Genomic DNA, 25,877 nt, shown 5'->3' with positions numbered 1-25,877 from the left:
TAAGTTGCCACGTGTACATAGTAACTTACTCAAATAAGACAAACATCATTTTGCTTCATCTCTTAACTATATATTACAATCACAAGATCTTAGATTTGATCGAAGCCATTGTATTAAACTACAGTGCTCATATACACAGTCCATTTTCCGCATATATGTGTAGCATTTATAGTTAAATAAGGCCTGCAACTTTAATACTTTCTTTTAAATATACTGATTTTATTTTCCCCAGCTTTATGGAAAAGAAAGCTTGTATACTCAGAAAATATAGCAAACAATTTTTTAAAACTTGTATAATAGAAAATATACCAATTTTCTAAATAACCGGCTCAAAATAAAGTCTTCAGCACATTAGAAAAATATTATGGTAATATTTACAAAAGTGCTATTGTGAAAAAGAGACAGCTGCGTATGTGTTATACAGATAGATGATCTAAAAAGAAATATAAGAATCACATTGTTAAGTATTCGTAGATTCACATTATATCACATTCCTGCTTAAATGGGAAAACAAGTTTATACTATTATGGACATAGTATATACATTTTTCTACTCAATTAACCTACAAATAAATAAAATTTTCCTTGATTCTAAAGTCATCACTTTACATGACCACATCTGTTTAAAACATTAGATGTCATTCTGGTTTGCTACTGCCGCTGACAGTAGGTATTTCATGGTCAGTCTCTTTTTTAGGATCTATCATGTCTTTGTATCTCTCCCCACGATGTCGTTCCAGGTACGGACCCCAGTTAGAAGCTGGTCTACAACAGCTTACGATGCGCTGAAAAGAAAAAAAAAAAAAGCATGTTTTAGAGCATATCAAATATCAAACCGTATTTCCTTTGCAGAATATTAAGTTTCCTCGCTAAGCAAAATGACCTAGGAACCACAGAAAAGTCCAAAGTGATCATCAAAATTCTTAATATAGTGTGCTAAAAAAAATGATACTCAAAGTTAACTAGTTGTTAATAGAATTACATTGACTACAAGACAAAAATCACCGAGCCTACAAATGATTTTAAGAGGAAGTGTGTGAGCCCATTACTCCACGTCTTTTCACTGAATTCTCCGACATTGCTGTCCTTCCCTGAGAGTGAGAGTCAGGTGAGGATTTAATCCAGTGTATGCCTGCGAGGTTTCGAGAACCAAAGAAAGAGAACCCCGGGGTCAAACCATCGATCTGGATGGGAATAATTTGGGAAATTATTTAAAAACCTGACTCCTGACATTTGTCCCAGTCATTGTCCTAGTGAGATGTCATAATCAACTCCATCCCCCTGGGCCTCCGTGCAAGAGGGATCACTCAGGGTCTAGATGGGGCGCGAGATCATTTACCAGGCTTTTTCAAGTCTGCACACGCTATTAGGACATGCGTTATAACCGGACAATGCTTTTAAAGTGAAGATCGTAGATCTAAAGCAAAAAGGTCATTTGCCTTGTGTCCTCTTCAGGGACAACTCAGCACAAGTATAAATGGCATAACTTGTACGTGCCGAACACTCTTAATAGGGCCTGAGGATACGGCAGCAAGCAACATAGGACTCCTCCCTAAAGGAGCTTATAATCTAGTACAAGACACACAGATATATAAATATAAAGCAATGTTATGTACACAGTAGTCAGATGATGGTATCAGGCATAGAAGTAGCCTAAAGGCTCATAATCCCCTTACCACCGTATGAGTAATCTTCATGCGGATCGTAAGTACTCTATTTAAAGAATAAATAATATAAATGTGCTTACTTGGAAGATAGTTCCTTCAGCTTGAATTATTTTTACGACGGCCATAATTGGAATCCAAATAATGCAGAAAATAATCATACACCAGCCTAGAGCAACTCCCCAGTCAGGGTACGGAATTTTGGCATAATTAGGCCTATGAAATTTCACCAATGACCAGATCAAAATTGCCTGTGAAAATAAAGTATGAAAAAACAATGCTAAAGATTAGACTTTATTGCATTAGTGATTTCTGTTGCACCAACGGTGAGGCATTTGATCCCCTTCCTTGGAAATAATCCATCAAAAGCAATTACAATGAAGATACACTCAAGCGACTAAAATAACCCAGTGACCAGCCAGAAGATAATTCTAAATGAACCAATCTAAGTAACTTGCATTTGACTTTGAATAGATTCTTCCAAAATGAGCACCTCCATATCTGTGCAAAAGGTGCAAATAAATACTTGTGCCACATGTGTTTCAATGCCCAGGAAATATATCAGGCTGAAAGTTAAATAATACCTGAAAATTTCTGTCCTTGACCTTTTTTTTCTTTTTAATTTTTTTTTCAACGTTTTTATTTATTTTTGGGACAGAGAGAGACAGAGCATGAATGGGGGAGGGGCAGAGAGAGAGGGAGACACAGAATCGGAAACAGGCTCCAGGCTCCGAGCCATCAGCCCAGAGCCTGACGCGGGGCTCGAACTCACAGACTGAGAGATCGTGACCTGGCTGAAGTCGGACGCTTAACCGACTGCGCCACCCAGGCGCCCCTGTCCTTGACCTTTTAACTTTAATTTATAATAGTATGGTTTTATTCTGTGCCATAAGCTAGCCAGCGTATAGGAGAATGTAAAGTACCCTTTAGTGAAGAGGCTTTGCTCCCTTGCTTAGCAATTGTTTCTATTATCTCCCACTGCACAGGGCAGTCCTAACGCCACACCTGAAACACACACGCGTTCACACACATTTGGTACATATTTACCAAAGCACACGTCACCTCCAGCCTCTCTGGCAGAGAAAAACAAGCTCAATGTACGTATGGGCAAAACAGTGAAATAGGAATCTTAACAGTGAAAAGACTGAAGTTGAGGTCAAGTTAAAAAAAAAAAATCTTTAAAAAAATCTAGACATGTTGCCACATTAAATCTAACTCTTTAGAAATCTGTAAAGCAAACAAAACTAAATAAACAAAAGCCAGAGTCACCTCCTAGCTTCTCTAGATTTAGCTGTCTTTTGTTTTACTAAAACCAGTGGAGAAATAGAATGTAAGAATCTTTATCAAATAGCTATTCAAGTTTACTATTAAAATTAAATAGGTTAATTCCATTCGTTTAAGTAATTTAAATGTATTTCCCAATTGCCATAATTTTTTACATAACTACAAGAGAATGGATGAGGGATCCGGGAGAGTATCCATGACCTCACATGACTTTATACAAAGTAGATGGTAATGTATAACCCTTAATATTTAATACTTTTGCATTTGAAATTAAATCCCATTGTCAAAGCTGTGTAATCGATGAAAACTAGCTGGCCAAAAAGTGTAGTGAGGTCTTCTAAATTGATAAAGGGCTTATTTGATTATGGAGACTTGTCAAATGAGGAAAACAATATTTAGTAGCACAGTCAAAATCGTTTAGCTAGAATATGGGGCGTCTGAAATATTTTGATTGAGTACATCCAGTCCCAAACTGCTCGCTACTTGAAACTGACCTTATGAAATGTAAATAAATAAGTAAGTAAATAAATAAATAAATCTTAACACCCTCTAAAACAAACATAATATTTCGGATGTGAAGCAAATTCTGGATCAAATTATTTAATGCATGAAGACAGTGAGAACCAACAGATGTCCCCTTATGAATTTTTGCCACCTCCCCGTCTCTACCAAGACAGTAATCCTCCATCCTGTGAAATGTTTTTGTCAATCATTTACTGCGCCGAACTGTTCTTTAAAGGTTTCCTGTTTATATGCCGTGTCTGTCCAGTAAGATCTCTTTTGCTTTCCCTCGGTTCTTAAATAGTACCCATTGTTGAATTTAACATGAACCATTGCCTCTGTTGACAGCGGTGAGTTTCTTTTAGCCATTTCGGATCGTAAATACCTTCCCATACAGAGAAAAATTATGCATTAAAATCTGAGTGTTGCTTCTTGGCAATTTGTATATTTAGATCGCATTCCTTGAAGACAAGAGCCTGCGTCTTAGCAGAGAGGTTAGGAACATTGTAGATGACTCGGCGTATTTTTAGGGAACGGGCAAATGAACCATTTCTACTTATTCTATTGAGAATTTTTAAATATGTAAGATCTGTAAGTCTATAGGAGCCTGTTCTTTTTCTCAAATGGTAAATGTTTAAACCTATAGCCTCAAAAGCAATATTGCAAAGGCGTTTTAATTCAGGCCACTTGCAGGTGCCAGCCATAAAGCAAAAGTTGGAAGCCATTAATTTATGACATTAGTTTGCTTTATTGTCTCCGATATGAATTATTCTTCAAGTTTATATTAGAAATGTTATATATATATATAAAGCATTTATATAGATAATAATATATATATTATTGATACCAAATTCATGGCATATTAATACTTACAATCAGAAGAAGTGGTGTAATGACAAACCAGCAAGCTCTCCACCAAAGCCAGAATATCCACCTTTTTGCTCCAATCATCATTTCTATGTCTTCAATGAATCTGTTCCCACCTTAAAAAAAAAAAAAAGTGCGTTCAGCCCTTGCTCACATTTTCTTCCTTTAATCATTGTGGCCCCGAATTATCTTTCTCTCTAAACATTTTCCTATACTGCAGCAATGGAGTATACGCTTTTAACTACAGTAGCTTCATTATCAATTTTCCCAGTTATATTATACTCTACTATTACGGTAAACATAATGAAAGGGAACCAAACTAAATTACTGTAATGAAATGTGTAGGTAATTCTGTAGTGACTGTTTACCGTAAATCCAGATGATTCCTATTATTTCCAGTATAGCCGCAATCAAAATGCCCCATCCAGCACAGAAGTGGTCAATCAGATGAACCCAGTAAATTCCAGCCTACAAAAAGAATACCAAATCACCTCTAAGTATATTTTAATCATTTTTATGACTGACGAAGTCTTTAAAGTGAATCTATTCATTTGATTTTCACAAATGCTCCTTGGTTTCACCTGTGCTAAGATGTGAAACAAGAACATTTTCAAATGTAAAGACCAAATGTGGCTTTAAATATCTCAAAAGGGATATGTGACTTCATTGTAATTGGGGAAGTTGTCCATTATTGGGTCTCCTCCCCTCTTCAAAATAGACTGCCCATTGAAATTGTGCTGTAATGGGGGAAAAAAACTGGGCTAAAACTCAGAAACCCTTGATCCAAGGCAGACTTAGACTTGTCACGGAACATCCTCTTAAACCTTTGTTTCCTCATGTAGATTATGAAGTACGTTCCAACGGATGATTTGTCTGTGTAAAAATACTATAGTATACCTGAGTCACACAGACGAGACCAAGGAGAAACAGCACCAAGCAGCAACCCAAAGTTATAGGAACCCTCATTTTCTTCATCGCTTTGGGAAATAAATCTTGGATCGTTGTGGTAATCGTTTCTTCAGAAGGGGAGAAAAATGGCGGGTTAATGTCAACTCACTTGCCGATAGTTTTAATCCAAGAATTCCACTTCTATTAATCACATTTACAAATATATGAAGAGAATATACTCTGGGTCCTACTCCCGGCTTTTAAAAATCCATAGTGTCCTTTCTCTTTGCGGTCACCCCTTGGTTCTGATAAGAAACCGAACGCGGCCCTCTTCATTTGTTGGTTCTAGTCTGTTTTTTAAGGCTTTTCGTTGGTGGTAACTACGAGGTAACAGATCTCTGGGGCTGAAGTAGTTTGCAAGAGGGTTATGGGGAAGGAAGAATTCTAGAACTTTTAAATAAGGTGAATATTTGAATAAATACCATGGAGACAGAAAGGCCTTCCAGGTTTAAGAAATAAACGGGTTCGCGAAACAATCCTGGCTAAAAATAGAAGGTTGTATGACCGAAAGGATTAAGATGCAGGTTTAAAATATTCAAGGGCTTTGAAAGTCAACTAGAGAAAGCCAGACTTTACACTGTACAGAGGTAACTATTAAAATATTTTACGTAAGAGTGATACGATGAAGAATGTTCCAGAATCTCTAGCTGTGTACGCAGAGCCATGTGCCAGGGTAAGCACTGCAGTAGCGTGCGTGAGTTTTAAAAGTGGAAATGATCCAGGGGCGCCTGGGTGGCGCAGTCGGTTAAGCGTCCGACTTCAGCCAGGTCACGACCTCGCGGTCCGTGAGTTCGAGCCCCGCGTCGGGCTCTGGGCTGATGGCTCGGAGCCTGGAGCCTGCTTCCGATTCTGTGTCTCCCTCTCTCTCTGCCCCTCCCCCGTTCATGCTCTCTCTCTCTCTCTCTCTCTCTGTCCCAAAAATAAATAAAAGTTGAAAAAAAAAAATTAAAAAAAAAAAAGTGGAAATGATCCAAATGGCCATCATTATGGGGACAGATTGTGAATTAACTAGATCTACATGAGCACGTGTCAACAAAGGTTCACAATACATGTAAAAAAAAAAAACAACCGTCAGGGTGACATGTATGCTATGAGACTTCACGTTTATGTGACAAAATTTTATTTAGGTGTTATTTATGGATACATACGTAGCGTCTACAAACATGGACTGAGTGCCACACATAATCCGTGGTGACAGTTGCTGCTAGGCAGGAAGAAATGTGAATCGTATTCGGGACAGAAACACAGGGAGCTTCAATTTCATTTCTGAAGCAAATATAAAGTATTAAACGCCTGTTCCTTTCGGGTGTCTACGGCGTGAGTACTTTGCATTTTTCTGTATTTAAAATCAAGTTAAAAAGAATTTGCAGACCCTAAGAGTAAAAGCTGACGAGGACAACAAGGATAGGAAAGGGATATTTTCAAGCAGGGGAAACATGAGGAAAATATAAGAGGGATATGTTAACCCTGGAAGGATTACTTACCAATGGATGCAAACTGAGAGTCGAGACCCAAAGTCAAAAGCATGAAGAAAAATAATATGGACCAAAATGGCCCACCTGGGAGTTGGGCTAGAGCTTCTGGATAAGCAATGAACGCCAGATCAAAACCTAAGAAAAATGTATGACACGGAATTTAAATTAGTTGCCAAAGAGTTCACGTATTTGGACAGTTTCAACATAAGATACTAGAAAACTTCCATTTTAATGTGGCAACCCGATCCATGGTATACATTCTTGAGCAGCTATTTCATTTCCACTTTTAAAAATATTTGACTTGGTTGTTCAGTCGATGCGATAACGCGAGCACGTGACAAGAATTACGCCAGTGAGAAAAATTTTCTAAGCGGCACGTCTCACATAAGAAATCTTAACTATTTCAACGATTTTGTTTAACCAAATTTCATGTTTTTAAAGATTCGTGAAGAATAACAACGGTCTTACACTCCAGGAATCTAAAGGAAGTCGCCTTAGCCTAGAAAGTCTGAAAGAATTACGCTATCGAGAAAGATATGTTTATGGAACTACCTTTCTAGTCTTCGGCCGTCTCTCCAAACGTTCACCCGGAATCACTATTTGTAGCGGCATTTTAATTAGTATACGGACACTTGCAAGATTGTATGTAACTAAACTAGAAACTGACTCTTATTTCATATTTGATGTATATTAATTTTAGAGGTGCTTTTGAATTTTTTCCAAGTAGGTGGTACTTAGTTTTAAGTATGTTGAGTTTCTCCAGACTCCCAGAGGACTGGCCTTGCATTCAGGAGAATTAGCTGCGAGCCTGTACTGTGCCACTATCCGTCCCTCCTCTGGAAGTGAGGAGCTGGACATTGGATTATCCATAAGGTCCCTTCTAGTCCTAACATTCTATTCTCCTGCATTGGTCTCTCCATCAAGTGCTAGCCATAAATAAGAATTTAAGGAGGAATTCCTACTACTAAGGACCCTAGAATTCTTCTCCTGAGAATCTCAGCCAGATAATTAAGCATCCCTAGCTAATGGCTTTAAAGTTAGGAAGTTCATTAATCAGGTTCCTTTAAAGCTGGACACTCAAAGTCACTTGGGTTTCTATCTATACGAGATCTGATGTGTCTTAAAAGTTCAGACACAATACTGTACTTGCACTCATATAGTCATATATATATGAACACACACATGTATATATACACACACATACATGAAGATAACGCCGGTAAAGGCACGCACGATGCCTGATACTTGTAATTGTACAATAAGTAGTTCATGTTAAGGACTAAACAGAATTCAATAAAAATATCTTCTTCAACAATTGTTCCCTAATACAGTCCTGTTTTCCGAGATCATCCGAGAAGTACCACATCATTAAAACAATCAAATTACCTAAGATGAAATGAGAAAGAAAATGCAACGCCCTAAATCCTGCTTGAGTGCTTTCAGTAAATTGCTATCAAATGTATTAGTGTTTCCTAAGTGAGCTGCACTGAATTAATCAAAGTTATTAATATATAGCGTTACATACCTGATTTTACAACTTGAGAGACCTCCTTTCCCGATATATGAGCCATGTGTCCCAATATAGAAAAAATAGCAAATCCGGCGAACACGCTCGTGAGGCAGTTTGTCAAACAAACTACAATAGCATCTGAGAAGCAGTTGTTATTGAACTTATTGTAAGATGATAGAGCAACTAAGCCGCCCCAAGCCACCGATAGGGAGTAAAATATTTGAGTGGCCGCGTCTTTCCAAACCTATAAGAAAAGGCAATTTAGTATTTCAAAACATGCACTTTAAATGTTATACTTCTGTAAAATATGTTTATATATACAAATGAGTGAATATGAGTAGTAAGGAAGTAAACGCCACCTACCCACTGCTCAGCTTAAAAAGGAAAAAGTTTCCAGTGTTCGAAAGCCTCCAAGCACCCTTTTCTGACATCACCCTTCAACTTCCAGTGGTAACTGCTATCCTGACGTGTGTGTATGACTTCCTTGTTCTCCTTTAAATTTTTAAACTAGATAAATGTGTCTACCCAAACAACACGGCATTTAGCGGAGTTTACAGAAAAGTTTTCTTAATGCCTTGGAAACTTGCACAACTTGCCTTTTTTCATTCAGTGTTGTATGAGATTTCTCCATTATCAATTTGAACCAAATGCAATTGCAATTTTGTGAGTCAAAACTGAAAACATATTGACAGATTCATATGGTTTAGTTAAAGATACATGGTTTTGAACACTTGTAAACATATTTTAAATGTTTATTTTTGAGAGAGAGAGAGAGAGAGAGAGAGAGAGAGACAGAGTGCAAGCGGGGGAGGGGCAGAGAGAGAGGGAGACACCGAATCCGAAGCGGGCTCCAGGCTCTGAGCTGTCAGCACAGAGCCCGACGTGGGGCTCGAACTCACAGACTGTGAGATCATGACCTGAGCTGAAGTCGGACGCTTAACCGACTGAGCCACCCAGGCGCCCCTGTTCATGAATCTATTTCTGAGACTACTGTCCCAACTGGTCAGAAAGAATGTGACCAGAAACTATGGAACAGCACGTTGTTTCAATTCCTATAGCGTTATGATATTGTTTCATATCTGGTAGAACAGGTGTTCTTTACTTCTTCAAAAACACCTTTCTTCTTTTGCCTTTTTCTCCTTCACATACGCTTTACTATCGGCTTTCCAGGTCTAAGGAAGACCGTGCTGCAAACCTGATGAAAATTCTACTGACTCTACACATCAATTTGGGGACAACAGAAACATATCAATTCTTAACAAGGCATCCCTTAGATCACCAATTCCCTTATCCTGTGTTTGTTTGATTAGAGCCTCATGTAGCCGGCCTCAAGTCTTTAACAGCCTCTCCCTCATGTCATCTAATCCTACCCCTTTACCAATCTGCCTTTCACAGTGTACCCCTCCTAGATCATTGCTAAAGGACAATAATTAATCATAGAAATGAATCGAAGTGAATCCATTTTAACAGTGAAATTCTGTAGATCTAACACGACCCAAAGGAAAAAAAAAAACCCTAATTGTGTAGATTTCAAATAATAAGACTGGACAAGATTTAGGCAAAAGTGGGGTTTTTTTTAGTCCATCTAAACACAGGACTGCTCAGTGAAAGGCAGGCACTAGAATATGGTGATGAAGAGCCATAGCCCTGTAGTCACGAAGAATGAAGTTTATATCCAATATCTCTCACTCTCCTTGACTTCACTTTATATAATGTTTTTTTTTAATTTTTTTAACGTTTATTTATTATTGAGAGACAGAGACAGAGAGAGAGAGAGAGCACAAGCAGGGGAGGGGCAGAGAGAGGAGGAGACACAGAATCCGAAGCAGGCCCAGGCTCCGAGCCATCAGCACAGAGCCTGACGCGGGGCTCGAACCCACAAACTGTGAGATCGTGACCTGAGCCGAAGTCGGACGCTCAACCGACTGAGCCACCCAGGCGCCCCTATATGACGTTTTTAAGCCTGTTTGTTCATCTGTAAAATGGAGATGGTGATGAAGATGATGATGATGATGATGATGATAAAATAAATCAAAAGAACAAAATATATACAATTATTACTATTGATGTCCTAGGGATGATGTGTGAGAATTTACTAAGATAGTATCTGTAAAGCAATTAGGATGCTCAATGGTAGCTATGATTGCTATTAAGGAAAATAATCATAAATTGATACTTGGTTTCTTTTATGGAAATTAAAAACTCTAATTCCCCCCTTGAAAAGTATGTAATCTATTTCCAGTTTCAATAGGAATAAAAGTTGTCAGGGAGCAAAATATTACTAGGTCTTCAGAATAGAGCTTGCTGTTAGATTATTATTATAATTACTTTATAATGGCAGGAAGCCAGTAGAAAGCAAAATGGATGGATGGATGGACGGACGGATAGATGGATGGATAGACAGGATAAGATAGATAGATGATAGATGGATACATACACGTATAGATAGATACATAGAAACATAGATGGTAGATAATGGTTATTTCACTTATTCTAACAAAATCATTAGAAATGAAATACTCATTTCTTAGGCAGCTGTACATTTTAAGAGATGAACAACGTGGTTATGTTGATCTCTCAGCTGCTTTTACTTGACACATTTTGTATGCATATGTGAGTTAAGGGGACCTTAGCAATGAGTGTGGCAGGTCTGGGTTCTATGAAAATGCTAGACGTGTACCTAAGGTTGCAAATAAGAGTGAAGCAAAGTTCCAAACGCAGTTATAATCTCCATATCTATCAATCTCATAGCTATCTACAAAATTATTGATTTGGGGATTCGAAAACCTTAGTTCAAGATGCACCAGCTGGCTGTGTAAACTTAACTAAATGTGACTCTTTCTGGTTTTAATTTCATCACTATAAAATGAAGGAGTTAGCAAAATCATCCCTGAAGACCAGAAGAGTCTTCTAGCTATGAACGTGTGTGGTCCTCTGCTCTCCTAAAGGCTGTAACAGAGTTCAGATAGCCAAAGAAAAGGAAAAAATGTATATACTTGTGATCCCAGGCTCAGAATACAGATTATGAGAAATAAAAAAAAAACATCTAAGAAATAATTCTCATTACCAGCAAACCCAAAGAAAGAGTGAAGGTACTGTTTGTACGGGGGAGGTGAGGAAGAAGGGGGGTTCAATTGTATGTTTCACAAGGAGCTTTAGGTTTAGGTCTGATATTTTAAAGGTAATAGAGACAATGAAACACAGACCAATATGAAATAATCACATACATTTTTCAGGTTTGTAAACGCCTCTTAAAGAATATCAAAGGGGCTTTTCATCGGTGCTCAAAGTTATGAAGTTTAAGGAAAATGGAGGGTCCACTTCTTAGGGAAAATGTTGCCATCTGTAATAGTACAATGTAACCTAACAGCAGTGATTAAAATCATTGCCGATATTTAGATAGCAGTTTACCATTTTGAAAGCGCCTTAATTAATATTTTATCTTGTCTAACAACCTAACAGAGAGATGATGAGTACCAACTTCCATTTTATTTGTTTTTTATTCATCATCAAAAATGTCCCTTGAGTTGGGAAGATATTAACAAACAAGGTTAAAAGACGTGAGACTCAAGATAAATGAAGAAATAAACAAGTGGCCTGCGGACACATCAAGCTACATCTCCAAGACTAAAACAATAAAAGTTCATAATTCTAAAAGAACGTAAGGCCGTTGTGGTTCATTATTGAGGGAAAATTATTTGGGCACAGGAAACCAAAGGCCAGAGACTGACATCTCAATTTTCGAAAAAGGCAAAGGATACATAGATTTCCATGACTAAAAACTGATCAATTTGACTGGATTACCAGAAAGATTCTACAGCAAATAATTAAATATCCAGATTGGAAGTATTTAGAAAATAGCAAACTGCTATCTGGCAATGGACGAGAGCTAAAAGAGGGTTTACCCAATTCACATTCATGGCACGTGGTTAGGTAACAGCATAATCCATTAGGTGCACTTTGATTTTAATTTGGGGATATTCACTTGGAAGACAATTAAAATGCACATTAGACCATTAAACTCGTGGCTGTAGTCTTGAAATCTAGTGTATCCAAGAAGTCTCACGGTCTCACGGTCCTACTCGGCAACTCGTAGGCATTATGACACTCCTGTTCAGTGTTTGCTTTTAAGGTTTACCTCCTCGGATAATTTGAAATCCAAATGGAGTCTTACCTCAGCTTCCCGGAGTTTGGTAAAGTTTGACTGTGCTCCAATATAGTATGAAATGCCTTTCGACGCACCCTCCAGGGTCGCACCTCGAATTAACAGGATGAGTAGGACGACATAGGGGAAAATCGCTGTAAAATATACCACCTACCAAGAAAAACAACCAGAGGTTAAGAAGTTAGGTTTTTCAGCCGTGGTATTGAATTGTATGCAAACAAAGTTATTAGCCAGTCGAGATCAGCAAAATACAGTATCAAAGACTTCATAAGTTACTAATGAATCTGGCGACACCCCTACCAAAGTTGTCATCGTTTTGTCTTTCTGTTCTCCCCGCTCTCAAATGATCCATTTTCAAAACACTCCGATGTATGAAGCAATATTTCCTGGGTTCACGTTGTGAATACACGAGACCTCAGCAGTAGCAACTTGGAATCTAGATAGACTGCTTTCCTAAATATGTCTTTTTCAATGTCTGAGGAGACAGACTATTGCTTCTTGGTAAATTACTACATTGAGATGGGAAGGGAAATGGTCTTAAACCCTGCGATGGTTTGTATATATTCACTCCCCAAGGAGAAGGAACATAATCTCCCACGAGATGGCCAAATCTCATGAAGGCTGATTAGAGCGAATACCGAGCCCTTGATATTATTATCCTTAAAGCTGCCATTAAGAGATTTGATAGCACAGATACAAGTGCGCTGCTCGTAGTCTAGATAACACATGGTTCCAGATGAGCAGATTGCCTCTGAGGCTGGCTTTTCATCAATGTGGATGATTTCTTCGATCCATAGATGTCCTATGTTTGACGATAGGCCCAAGGAGACGATTTAAAGCCAGCCAGAGACCAATAACAATTAACTGCCTAGGCAAATGGCCTTTCAGGGATTATTTCAATATTAACGTCAAAAGGGAGCCACAGGTTTCAAACATGTGCAACTGAAACATTATTTTCGAAGGTTTCCACGGACTTTCTGAGGGGCACAGTACTTGTGTGATCTCGTAGCATCTCATTATAATTTTACGTTAACTGAATGTGCTAGATATTCTACCGGGAATTCATAGAGAGAGTCCACAGTTATGCCTGTCCTCCATCTTTAGGAGATTTCGGCCTAGCAGTTACAAACACATAAATATTCACTTCTTTGGGTGCTGCACAACTGTTCGTGGAGAAAATTTCACGTTGTTCCCGGAAATTGCCAAGATGCTCTCTGAAAGTTTAAAACATAAAACCATACAGAGGGACAATACTAATGGTTTTCCAGAAGAGGACAAAAAGAGGGTTCTGAGTCGTTCTGGGGAAGCTGTAGAACTGCGTCTTTGATTTTTTTCTCTCTCTCTCCAACTGAAGGATTCCTGACGCTAATGCTATATAACAAGGATCTAGACTTTTCCAAACCCAACACTGCAATACATAATTCCATTCAAGATGCTTATTTATATAATAGGACAGACAATTTAAAAATATATGCCCAAGCCTCAGAATGCTGTCTTGACTAGCAGGGTCCAACTTCTGGGTACAGCTGACCCTTGAACAACACAGGTTTGAACTGCACGGGTCCACTTATATGAGGATGGTTTTCGATAAATCCAGTACCGTGAATGTATTTTCTCTTGCAATTTTCTTAATAACACTTTCTTTTCTCTAGCTTACTTTATTGTACGAATACAGTATATAGTATATGTAACAGGGCGCCCGGGTGGCTCAGTCGGTGAAGTGTCCAACTTCAGCTCCGGTCATGATCTTGCCGTTGGTGAGTTCGAGCCCCGCGTCGGGCTCTGTGCTGACAGCTCAGAGCCTGGAGCCTGTTTCAGATTCTGTGTCTCCCTCTCTCTGCCCCTCCCCAACTCACGCTCTGTCTCTCTCTCTCTCTCTCTCAAAAATAAATGAACGAACATTAAAAATATGCACATAACGTACAAAAATAGGTGTTAATTGACTATGCTATCAGTAAGGCTTCTGGTCAACAATAGTAGGATTTTCAACTGCACGGGGTGGGGGTGTTGGCGCCCCCCACCCCAGACTTGTTCAAGGGTCAGCTGTCATTGTCAAACTCTAGTACTAGTTTTTGCTTGTTTTATTTATACCAATAGCGGGGATCTTATGTATTTTCTTACAGCCAAGCCGCCTCCTTAGAAAGCTTTTCACGCATTTAAATTGTTCCCGTTATAGAAAAAACATGCATTTGATTATGCTTGCCACTGAACTTCAACGAAGTTGGAAAAGAGCTACATCACTATCTAATGTGTTTTCCGAATTACCTTGCCAGAAGACTTGATTCCTTTAAATAGCGCTGCTCCGACTATGAGCCAAGCCAGAAGAAGACAAAGTGCTAAATACCACACAATTACCCCAGTCTCATCCATTCCACTTGACCGCTGGAGCGCCACTTTGCTGAAAGCACACAAGTCCTTCTTATGAACACAGGATCGCTGGTCCTACTACATCGAATTCTGCAACATCCGTCATCCAGGAGGATGTTCCATCTATCTCAATACATCAACGTCATGGGACGTTTTTATTGATACCATTGTAAAGAGGGGCAAACGTAGTTCAATGAAAAGCTAGGCTATGCACGTGAGCGTTAACCGTGGCCAGTGCAGAGTTCCAAACCCTCGAATAAAACATCTACTAGTTCCTGTAGCTATGGTTTCCCCCCTCGTATTTCAAAGCTACTTTATGTAAAAATAATAATTAATAATAATAATAATAATAACCTTACATCAGGTTATTTCTTTCATTTGTCACCGTATTTTTTCTCCAAGTAAAATGATGAAGAAAACCCCGAACATTATATTCAATTATTCATCACGCTTTTAGTTAGCATCAAACCTAGACTGGTCCCCATTTGTATGCCTTTTTCAAAGGCTTTCTGTAACATTCAATGATTTCTGTTAGAGACGTGTGTGGATCTGGGATTTTAATTCTTCGTTTTATGTTTGGGAACATTTTAAGATCCAAATTTTAAAAGGGCCACAGAGCATTAGCACATCGGTGAGGAAGAACTCATTACAGCGTTATTCAAGGAAGTCTGGTAAGGGTCAAAGGTAGGTAGAAGTAAGAAGAGTAAGAAGAGATCATTTAAAATGAATACAAGTAAATATATATATATACCTCTATAATATATACATAACATATATATAATAATATATATAATCTCACATATCTATTTTTACCATGTAATGACAATTATAAGTAAAATAGACAATGAAGAATTTCAGCCTTAAATAAATAGCAATTTTACTCCAAATATTACTCATCACCCAGCTGTTTATTATTAGAATTTGCTCACTGTAGTCCAAAATGTGAGTATTTTTTTCTTCAAAGCAATGCCCTAACTTAGGCCTAAAAAGCAATGAATAAACCACTGCTGACAGTGTTCTGCCCATTTAATAAGGAATTTTTAAATGACCATTTATTGACTATGAGCTGATTTTGCAGGTTACTGCTACTCACACAGGCTGGGTAAGCATTTGAGTCAAATGCAGCATAATTTGTTCCGATTCCCCTTTTTGTCCCACTAACACGAGGTAAGGAAAGAGCTGATCACTATTTTACTGTTATTTACAAAAATTTTACATCACCTCTGTTTAAGAAGCAGATCATCTGGGGCACCTGGGTGACCCCGTCGGTGAAGCGTCTGGCCCTTGGTTTTGGCTCAGGTCACCGTCTCATGGTTTGCAAGTTCAAGCCCCGCGTCGGGCTCTGAGCCGGCGGCACGGAGCCTGCTTGGGATTCTCTCTCCCTCTCTCTCCGCCCCTCCCCTGCTCATGCTCACTCTCTCTCTCTCTCAAAATAAATCAACACTGAAAAAAAAAAAAAAGTAGATCGTCTAACATACTTACTTCCAATATTGTTCACTGGGAAGCTGTCCTGGCTGATAAGCCTCACTTCCGTTGATGCAGGTCAAATTGTGGGTGCTTAACCAGCTTTTATTTACTCGGATGATGTCCCCCATCATTGTACTCACATTACAATGAGTAACTAAAAATTATAAAGAAGAGCACACACAAAGACACGTACTTAGTTTTAGAAAAGTATTTTCCTCGAAAAGAAAGTATGAATGGTAAAATAAACTGTTTAGATTGTTACTTGGTGAGGGCAGAGGAGAAATCTTACAAATGGAATAAACCCTGAGTGCTCGGCATCTTAAGTCTTCTCTAATACTAGGCTTGGGGTGAGTATGAAAATGTCTGCCCCTTTACTAGGATTGTGTTTATAGCAATAACCGCGATAAAGTGACAATCATTTCAGATGGGATTTAGTGCTCTAAGGAATTTTTAGGATGTGGACTTATTGAACCTATATAGATAAGTGATACCTTTAAATGGCTAAGAAGCATGAAAGCTTTATCACTTTATTCTTTGACAGACATAGGCAATCCCAGTAGTGATAGCCTACAGTCTCAATATCACGTGATCCCAAAGACCAGCAACGTATGATGGAGACAACGGACATTCTCCAGCTGCTGAAACACAATACAAACCTTGGTTTGCGAGCAGCACTCGTTCCGGAAACATGCTTGTAATCCCAAGCACTCGTATATCAAAGCGAATTTCGAGAACCGTTGGCTCAGTTGTGATCACGTGACACTCGGTGCCACGTACAACTCATATGGCAAGACGTCGCTCGTTTATCACGTTAAAACTTATCGGAAACGTTTGCTGGTCTTGTGGAACGCCCGCAGGACAAGTTACTCGCAATCCAAGGCTTCACTATAGTACTATCATGGATAGAGCTTTTCTCTACCACTTTCCCATTTTCTTCCTTCTCTCCTGCCTACTCCAAATGATGGCTTAGTTTTTACTGGCTGCCCTCAGAAATGAACGGATTGCACTAATCAATTTTCAAGTTATCCAGGCTTTATTCTGCTTTCATCAATAACCCATGGCTCACTTTGAATTGCACCTAAATTCGTTAGAAAATAATGTAACCCTTTAAGCTTATTAGAAAATATAGAAGAACAATGCTCAGTTCACAAATTTTTAAAAAAATAAATGTAGCTTACCTATAGGCGACCTGCTACAGTTATCATCTGCCCAAACCGAACAATTTTTCCATGGTAGCTCACTTTGAAAAGAAGCAAACATGTAGAAAAGACTATAGGCAATTATGACATTGTAATAGATTGTCACAAAAATGGATATCAGGACCATCGTAATTCCCACACCTGGAAAAGAGAACAATTAAAATTCTTTTAAAAAGTGAAATTTCTTTTGCTAATTCGTTAAGAAAACTGCATCTCAATTTCCCCAAATCTATTTTATTTATTTTATTTTATTTTATTTAACATTTTTTTTAACGTTTATTCATTTTTGAGAGACAGAGCATGGCGGGGATGGGGCAGAGAGGGGGAGACCCAGAATCTGAAACAGGCTCCAGCCTCTGAGCTGTCAGCACAGAGCCCGATGCGGGACTCGAACTCACAGACCGTGAGATCATGACCTGAGCTGAAGTCAGACACTCAACCGACTGAGCCACCCAGGCGCCCCTCCCCAAATCTATTTTAAAATGAGAAGTCTGGTTCAGACATTTTCTTTGCCTTTCCTTGTTTTGAGCAGGAGTGGGGAGGCAGTCTAACTACTGTCTAAATAGCTTTCTTCTCAAATTTAAAATTACGTTGGTGATTGGCTTTCTCAGACCGGTTTTTCAGTTAATTAGAAAATGGTACTAAGATCAAGGGCAGAAAACCTCTATTCATCCATCAAGTTCACATGAGCAATCACCCATGGCCATTACTCTCTTAGTCAGAAAATTCTTGTCACCGTGGGTCCTATTCTTAAAAACAAACAGAGGCGCCTGGGTGGCTGGGTTAAGCGTCTGACTGTTGATTTCAGCTCAGGTCATGATCTCACGGTTCGTGGGTTCAAGCCCCACATCGGGCTCTGGGCTGACAGCGCGGAGCCTGCTTGGGATTCTGTCTCCCTGTCTCTCCACCCCTCCCCTGCTCATTCTCTCTCTCTCAAAAATAAATAAATAAATAAATAAGCATTCAAAACCAACCGACAAACACTAGTTATGGCTCTACTTACTTCATCTATAAACCAGTATTTTAATAAGTGGAAGACAAAGCCTCCAAACGAGTGCACAGGATTTCTCCAAGTACATGTAAAGAACATCCAACAACTCCGTACCCATCTGAATTTAAACTTCCGAAGTTTCTTGAACTCTCCGGTGTCAAACTGCAGTGTAACATTGAATAGAACTCGAACGCTCAAGGCTAGCCTCTGCGGTGGCTTCCTCAATATTCCAGCACAACTGTTCTACGCACCTCACTATCAATTTATTTTTGACGCTGCATTGAGGCTTTTGCAAATAGTTCGCAGCCGTTGAAACTAATCTTCGGGCAGGAGGGCTGTTTGATGTTTAATGACAATCAAGGCACTTTGAAAAACTTCCCGGGAAGTTAATACGCAACACGACTACAATTGTGCGCCAGAGGAATTTAAAAGGTGAAAATAGGAGAATAATGACACCCTTAAACACCCTCTAGCATCCTCCCCACCCCCCCCACCCCACCCCCCGCCCGGTCCCTTCCATACCATCAGCCCGAGAGAAACAGAACTCCAAATTAACATTTGGTCTGTAAATTCTATGCTGGCAAACGTTCAGAGGAAAAAAAAAACGGATGCCTCTTTTGCCTTTCCCATGTCCAAATTGGAAACGTTTTAACGCCACATAGTGGGGACAGCTCTATACGCCAAATAGGCCAATAAGCACCATAGGGAAAACGTTGTGATACCAACCTTGAAACAATGGAAGAATCCTCCAAACTGAAACTGGACCTAAGCTAGCAAATTGTCCCAGTGAACACTCCAGAAAGAACAAGGGTAAACCAGCCAGCGCGAGCATGATCGCATAAGGTATCAAGAAGGCACCTGAAACATGCAAAATAGAACCAAAGCGCCATTATGTCACGAAACCTCGATGACCGTTTGACAACCAACATAACGCTCTGAAAGCATTCTGATACAGTGGGTCCTGTATCGGTCCTGACGGGGTTTAGTCCCCAGATTTACTACTCTCTGTGAGAGAGTAGTTGATGCTCTAAACCTTGACCTCCTCATCTGCGAAATGGGAGTCCAGTGTTACCTAAAGACGCTGCTGGGGTCATCCAAAACAATAGCCTAAAGGGGCGCCTGGGTGGCTCAGGGGGTTGAGCATCCACACTTCTTGATTTCTGCTCAGGTCATGATGTCACTGCTGGGGATCGAGCCCCTCTGCCCCTCCCCCCACCCCCAGCTTGCTCTCTCTATCTCTAAAAATAAAAATAAATAAAAATACAAAACTATAGCCTATAAAAAGCGATCCAGAGGAGGTGAATGATCACAGGCTTTGGAGCCAGATACACCTTGGTTTATACCCTGACTCCACCATGTGCTAGTTATGAGACCTGGGGCAATTTACCTAACCTCCGGACCTTGGGTTCCTCATATATGGGGAGGACAAGAGTAACTCATCAGTATGTGGCAAGGGTTCGGTTACAGAGCCTATGTGAAAACACTTGGCAAGATGGCACACACATCGTAGATGTTCAAAGTTAGTTTCCCTCCTTTGTCCTTTCTAAATAAGTAGTTTATTTTTTTTTTAAGACTTTGGTGCAAATGCTAAATGTGTTTTAGAGCAGAAGTGTTTGCAACTAAGGATATTATTCCCCAAAGAGTCCGTAAGAGTCGTTCCTCAATAAGAAATGTCCTGTTTTTGGTAAAAGATTCTGAAGGTTTGAGGTCTACTCGTAGTTAACTTTTCTATTTTATTCTTATTTCTTTTAATGTTCATTCATTTTCGAGGGAGAGAGAGAGAGAGAGAGAATGAGCAGGGGAGGGCCAGAGAGAGGGGGACAGAGGATCAGAAGCAGGCTCAGAACTGTCAGCGCGGAGCCCAACGTGGGGCTCGAACAGACAAACTGTGGGATCATGAACTGAGCCAAAGTTGGATGCTCAACCGACTGAGCCACCCAGACGCCCCAACTTTTTTATTTTATACAGACTAAATCTCCTACCGTTAGAGTATCCAGTTCCCTTTTGGCACTGTAAGTTAAAACTTTTATTATTTTAGGGGCGCCTGGGTGGCTCAGTCGGTTAAGCGTCCGACTTCGGCTCAGGTCATGATCTCACGGTCCATGGGTTCGAGCCCCGTGTCGGGCTCTGTGCTGACAGCTCAGAGCCTGGAGCCTGCTTTGGATTCTGTGTCTCCCTCTCTTTCTGACCCTCCCCTGTCCATGCTCTGTCTCTCTGTCTCAAAAATAAATAAACATTAAAAAAAAATTTTTTTAATGAATAAAATAAAACTTTTATTCTTTTACTTTTTTTCTGCCCACACCTGGGGCATAATATTGCTCATTTGAACGTTTGCCAGATTGTAGGCTGAAGCAGGGACAAAGTATTAAATTTATTGATCAAGCACTCTAGAAGTCTTAACAAAGTTTAATAAGAAAACATGGGGATCAGTGAATAAAAAAATGGGTTTTTGAATTATGTACGTTTCATGCACCCATGTTACACTGTTTTCCTCATGTATCTTTCATATTACGATATTGTAACATCATACCTGGGGATTACATTTTCCCAACCCTCAAAATTTATTCTATTAAAAATAATGAGACAATAAAATACTTGTTATGTACAAGTCACTAGTCACTAGAACATAGAGACAAATATGTTTTTATAGATGTTGCAATGCACATGGCATCATTACTATGACTAATAGAAGTTTAAGTCCCACCAATGATAAATATAAAGAGAAGTAATACAATATATCCCTGTCCAAATACAATAATAAGGTAAATTTTACTAGCCCATTATATTTTTTTTCAAAAAAACAAAAGGATTATTTTCCTCAGTGGTATATATAGCTTTTTACTTATTATATTATTTTTTTTTATTAATAACAACCGCAACTGGTAAATTATGAATAACATACGGTGGCCACAAATTGTTAACGCTGCTGACCTAGACCCTACGGTCGTATGATACCTCTTTTTCATAAACTGGTAAGAAGAATCTACAGATAACAATGAGTCGAGATTTTAGCAATGGTTTTCCAAACCTGACCATAATTAAAACTCTGATCATTAATACTTGACAAATCTGAATTTCCTGTTCCTCTCCTACCCTTGGACGGAAGAGCAAAAAAGCAGTCGAAAGAGCCTAGATCCCCGTTACCCAAATGATACGATCTTTAAAAACTGAGAGCTGCTGTGATATGTTAATATTTGGAAGAAATGAGGGCGAAGACGATAATAGCATTTGGGGGCCTACGTTTAAAACTCTCTATTTGACCTTGTTTAACATAGTTCCTGGAAATGCATGGCAACCACTGGGTTTATATATGACATCAAGTCACAGGGAATTTCTGAACCTGAACACCAGAGGCTAGTCGGGAGTCTGCACGCTCTTCACCACGTGTGACCTGAGGACTTAGACGCCAAAATGATTGTATTCCTAACTCATTTTCAAGTTCAAACTTAGACCAAGCCCATGACTGAACAACGTAGGCTCCAGAGAGGGGAGTTTATGCCACCAACACTTGAAGTGTTTGATAAACAGACCTTGCTTCTTGAGGCTCCAACGGCCCATATGAATGTTCTAATGCAACCAATTAACAAGGAATATGAGATTGAAACATCACCACACAAAATCCTATTGTACCAAGAAAAATAATTATAGTGGCACAGTTTCACTGGTTCCCAATTATGAAATCTAAGGGCATGGAACCTCTACACTTCTAATAGAACCTGTAATTACAAGTAAATAAAATATGGTGTAAGTGAAAAGTTGTTTCGACATTACTAGAGAATTGTGCAATTCATTTTGTTTCCTTCTGTGTGTCACCTCAGAGTTATTTTATTCTCTTGGTTCTAATTGAGTCTTCCCTAATGATCTATAGGTATAAACAGTATCATTTGGCAGAAATTGAACACCTGGTCTTGAACTAAATTCTCATTGCATTTTGGAAGGATCTTCTACATGGCCCATCCGGTCTGGAATACATGTAACTGAATATTGCAGCTTAAAATACTAAACCTTTATTTTTTAATCAACTCCTTCCACACTCGTGTTTCCAGAATGGAAGGCCTTACGCTATTCAAGCAAACAGCGTATTTGAACTTCGCTTTAGAATGAGAATTCCCCGTCTTTCGTCTAGATTCAGCCTTACATTAAGCCAAACAAATTTAAATCAGAAACTCAGAAGTTGCCACCTGCCCAACTTGAGCTAGCAACTCGTAGTCTGATGATGAATGAAGTATGCTTACTCCCCATCTTCCCACTAACTCAAACTATCACCTGCCTTTCCTCAGTTCTCAAAACAGCCTCTGAGGCCACACGGCACCCCATTTAAACTAGAAGGGAAAGAAGTTGGGGGTGGGGGTGAGAAATACCTCCGCCATTGTTGTAGGTCAAATAGGGGAATCTCCACACATTTCCCAGGCCCACTGCATATCCAACCATAGATAGAAGATAATCCGATTTTTTGGACCAGTTACCACGGTCCTGATTCTCATCATTTTCACCAACATGGAAATTCTCAGATGAAGCTGTCACTTTCTGGTAGAAGAGACGATATCAAGAGTTTGTCTTTATGCTATTAAAAGTCCACAGAAGCATAATTACACACACACACACACACACACACACACACACACACACACTCAAAGACAGACAGACAGACAGACAGACAGACAGAGGATGAACCCAGAAAGCCACAGCCGAGGGAAACACTTTTCAAAGGTTGAGGACATTTCTGCTAATGGCTGTTTTTACTTTACAACATTTACCTCTTAAAATGAAAAAAAAAAACCTCTTTAGGTGGAGATGTTTACTCCTTTTGGGGGTAAGATCATCCAAATGTTGATGGAAAGGTTACACGGGGTACCCAGCACGAAGGGCAAAAGAGGGTGGACGAATCAATAAGGTTTCAAATACAAAAGGCTTAAAGATGAATTAGGTAAAATGAACACCCTGGAGATTGCATGGGATCTTTGAGAAGAAGGATCCAATTTAGCTTCCACTAAAACAGACAAACGAAAAGAATTTACAGACTCTCTTTCCCATGAGCTGATAGTTTGGGATGTTTGGAGTTAAGGGAAGTTTAACTTCTCTCCTTGTCTTGGAGAGTAAAATCAGTGCTTTTCTGAAAGCCCCAGTATAATATTCCTAGACCAATTCTCCCAACCTGTTAGCTGCTCTAGGGTATAGAAGTTTCCTCAGGTCAGATAAGGACAGTGCATTTCCTCATTTCCCTCCAGCGTATGGGCACAGTCCGGAGAGGGACAGAAAACAGGATTCTGTGGGCGTGCCCAAAGCACAGGTTGAGGTGATCCTAAGTCTTCAGGCGACCCCAGTAAGACCTGTTCTATTTTTCCCGTACTCTATGGGGACATCTCGGGCACACTTGAAGGCAGTTGAAGAGAAACGTGGAGAATAAGGAACAGCCACAGACGGCAAATACAGGGACTGCTTCCCCTGAAGTTTTTCCTTCCCCGGCCCCCCACACCTCCCGCCGCTTCCAGACTCCTACCTCCTTCCCTCTGCACTTGAAGAAGCTCGGGCACTTCAACTTGTCCATGGTTGACTCACTCCCTCTGCTCGCTCCACCTCGTCCCGCAGTGCGGCTGAGCTTGACTGCTGACAGGTGCACACTCCCCCGTTGCTACCTGCCTGAGCGAGCCACCTTGCCCAGGGGTGGGACCATTTATGGAGGGAGCTCTCCCCTCCCCTTTCAGGGCGCCCTGTCGTGTCAATTACCGGAAGGGACCAAAGTGAGGCTCTGGTTTTTCCCCAGGTAAGCTGGCGTGTAGCAATCCCCTGCCCTGGCCCGGGGAAAGGGCTGGGCTGTGAGCGAGCGGCGGCGGAGCGGGGAGCAGCCTGAGCCCAAGTGACTGACAGCCTTTGACTCAGAGCCCAGCAGGTGCCTTCGCAATCTCACCTCCTTTCCCGGGTTCCCTGCTTCCTCCTAGCCTCCTCTCTTAGTCTGGTCTCTGTCCCGATGCCACATGCTGATCTCCACTGGCGTGCGGGGGGCGGGGGGGTGGGTAGAGAAGGGGAAGAAGGACACCGTCTGGGGGCCCATTCTGTTCCCCAAGATTCTTCTGAACAGACCATATCGTCCTGGGCCCTGGGATTTCTCAAAGTTTCCCCCCTCACTAGAAAGCAGTTGATCTCCTGGGGCGAACGCTGCTCCCGGAGGCAAAGGCTCCTGAATCGGGCACCTTGAAAAGCAGCCACCCTGAGCGAGATAAGATTACTCAGCTGGCTCTGCCTGAAAAGGGCAACCTGGAGCCGAAGTCTCGGGGACCTTTCTCAGCCTTCGGGACAGCGTTGCCCTTTACAGGGATGGCTTTGTGTAGTATTTCAAAGAGGCCAAACAAAAACAAATGATCGAGCAGGTTTCTGGGAAATTCTAGCCCCAACAAAGGACTCCACTCTGCAAGAGCGGGGCCTTAGAAAGTAAACTATGAGGAAGCATCCCAGCTTGGCCAGGGAGGAAAAGAATTACATAGGGCTGTTTACCAGCGTGGCACCTCGTCATCAAAACGCGCAGAGCTATTTCATCGGACTCGGGTTACAAGATGGTGGCAGTTGCATGGAACAGTGTGAATCGGTGCCCTCAGAGGAACCAGCAAAGGGTCAGATTCTGTACGGTGTGTGCGGCTCCTTTGTTCTTTGTCCTCCGTTGACCGACATGAATTTCCCATTTGCAGCAGAAATATACCCTGAGGAGTCTGGGCAGGTAAAGCAGAGGGAAGCCCACGAGGGAAGCGAGAAGGTAGTAATGAGAAGCCATCAATGAATTCCACCTGACTTTGTCTTGAACATGGCACAGGCTGGTGTGTGTGTGTGTGTGCATGCGCGTGTGCGCACACCTATTAGTATTATATACTACCTATTATATGCACGCTACTAGGTGTGACCTAAAGGCTAAAATGAAGGGATTATTCTCCCGTCTCAGATATAGAAGAGAGGAGAGGGAAAGGGACGTATAACCCTCTCTGTAAAAGGATGAACTGAAAGGCAAATCTAATAGCATTTCCCAAACGATCAACATCTCGTAGAAATTAAAGGCACCCAGCAAGGGACAATGAAACAGATGGCGACTGTGGGAAGAGAAGGAGAATAGGAGTCTTAAGGATAGATACATTATGGGGATATTGAGGCAGGAGTAGGGGGGAGGCAGAGGAAGTAGCCCCCAATGCTCCCTGCCTCTTATGCAGTAGAGGAGCTTCTAACGACAGTTTAGAGCATCAAGGCATAAACTTTAAAATAGAAGGTATTTAAAAAAAAGGGGGGGGGGCGACTGGGTGGCTCAGATTCTGTCTCGATCTCTCTCTCTCTGTCCCTCCCCCACTCGCTCTCTCTCTCTCTCTCTCTCTCTCTCTCAAAAATAAACATTACAATAAAATAAAATAAAATAAAATAAAATAAAATAAAATAAAATAAAGTATTTTAGGGGCGCCTGGG

The 25,877-nt window shown here is 40.4% G+C and overlaps 1 protein-coding gene across 1 annotated transcript; it reads right to left on the bottom strand.

Moving 5' to 3' along the window:
- Positions 1-195: 195 nt before the first annotated feature.
- SLC6A14 (solute carrier family 6 member 14) lies at positions 196-24,189 on the bottom strand. The gene is made up of 14 exons (XM_011279449.3): positions 23,938-24,189; positions 22,799-22,964; positions 19,164-19,295; positions 17,426-17,587; positions 16,263-16,401; positions 14,679-14,811; positions 12,423-12,563; positions 8,264-8,492; positions 6,748-6,873; positions 5,213-5,331; positions 4,684-4,783; positions 4,322-4,431; positions 1,747-1,914; positions 196-784 (listed from the first exon to the last, which is right to left on the bottom strand). The coding sequence occupies exons 1-14, from the start codon at positions 23,983-23,985 to the stop codon at positions 638-640; spliced, it is 1,920 nt and encodes a 639-aa protein (XP_011277751.2). The 5' UTR covers positions 23,986-24,189; the 3' UTR covers positions 196-637.
- Between the last annotated feature and the right edge of the window lie 1,688 nt (positions 24,190-25,877).

This window comes from Felis catus, chromosome X (assembly GCF_018350175.1).
Source record: "Felis catus isolate Fca126 chromosome X, F.catus_Fca126_mat1.0, whole genome shotgun sequence".
Lineage (NCBI taxonomy): Eukaryota > Metazoa > Chordata > Mammalia > Carnivora > Felidae > Felis > Felis catus.
Note: the sequence above shows the minus strand (reverse complement) of the source record. Positions and strands in the feature narration are given on the sequence as shown.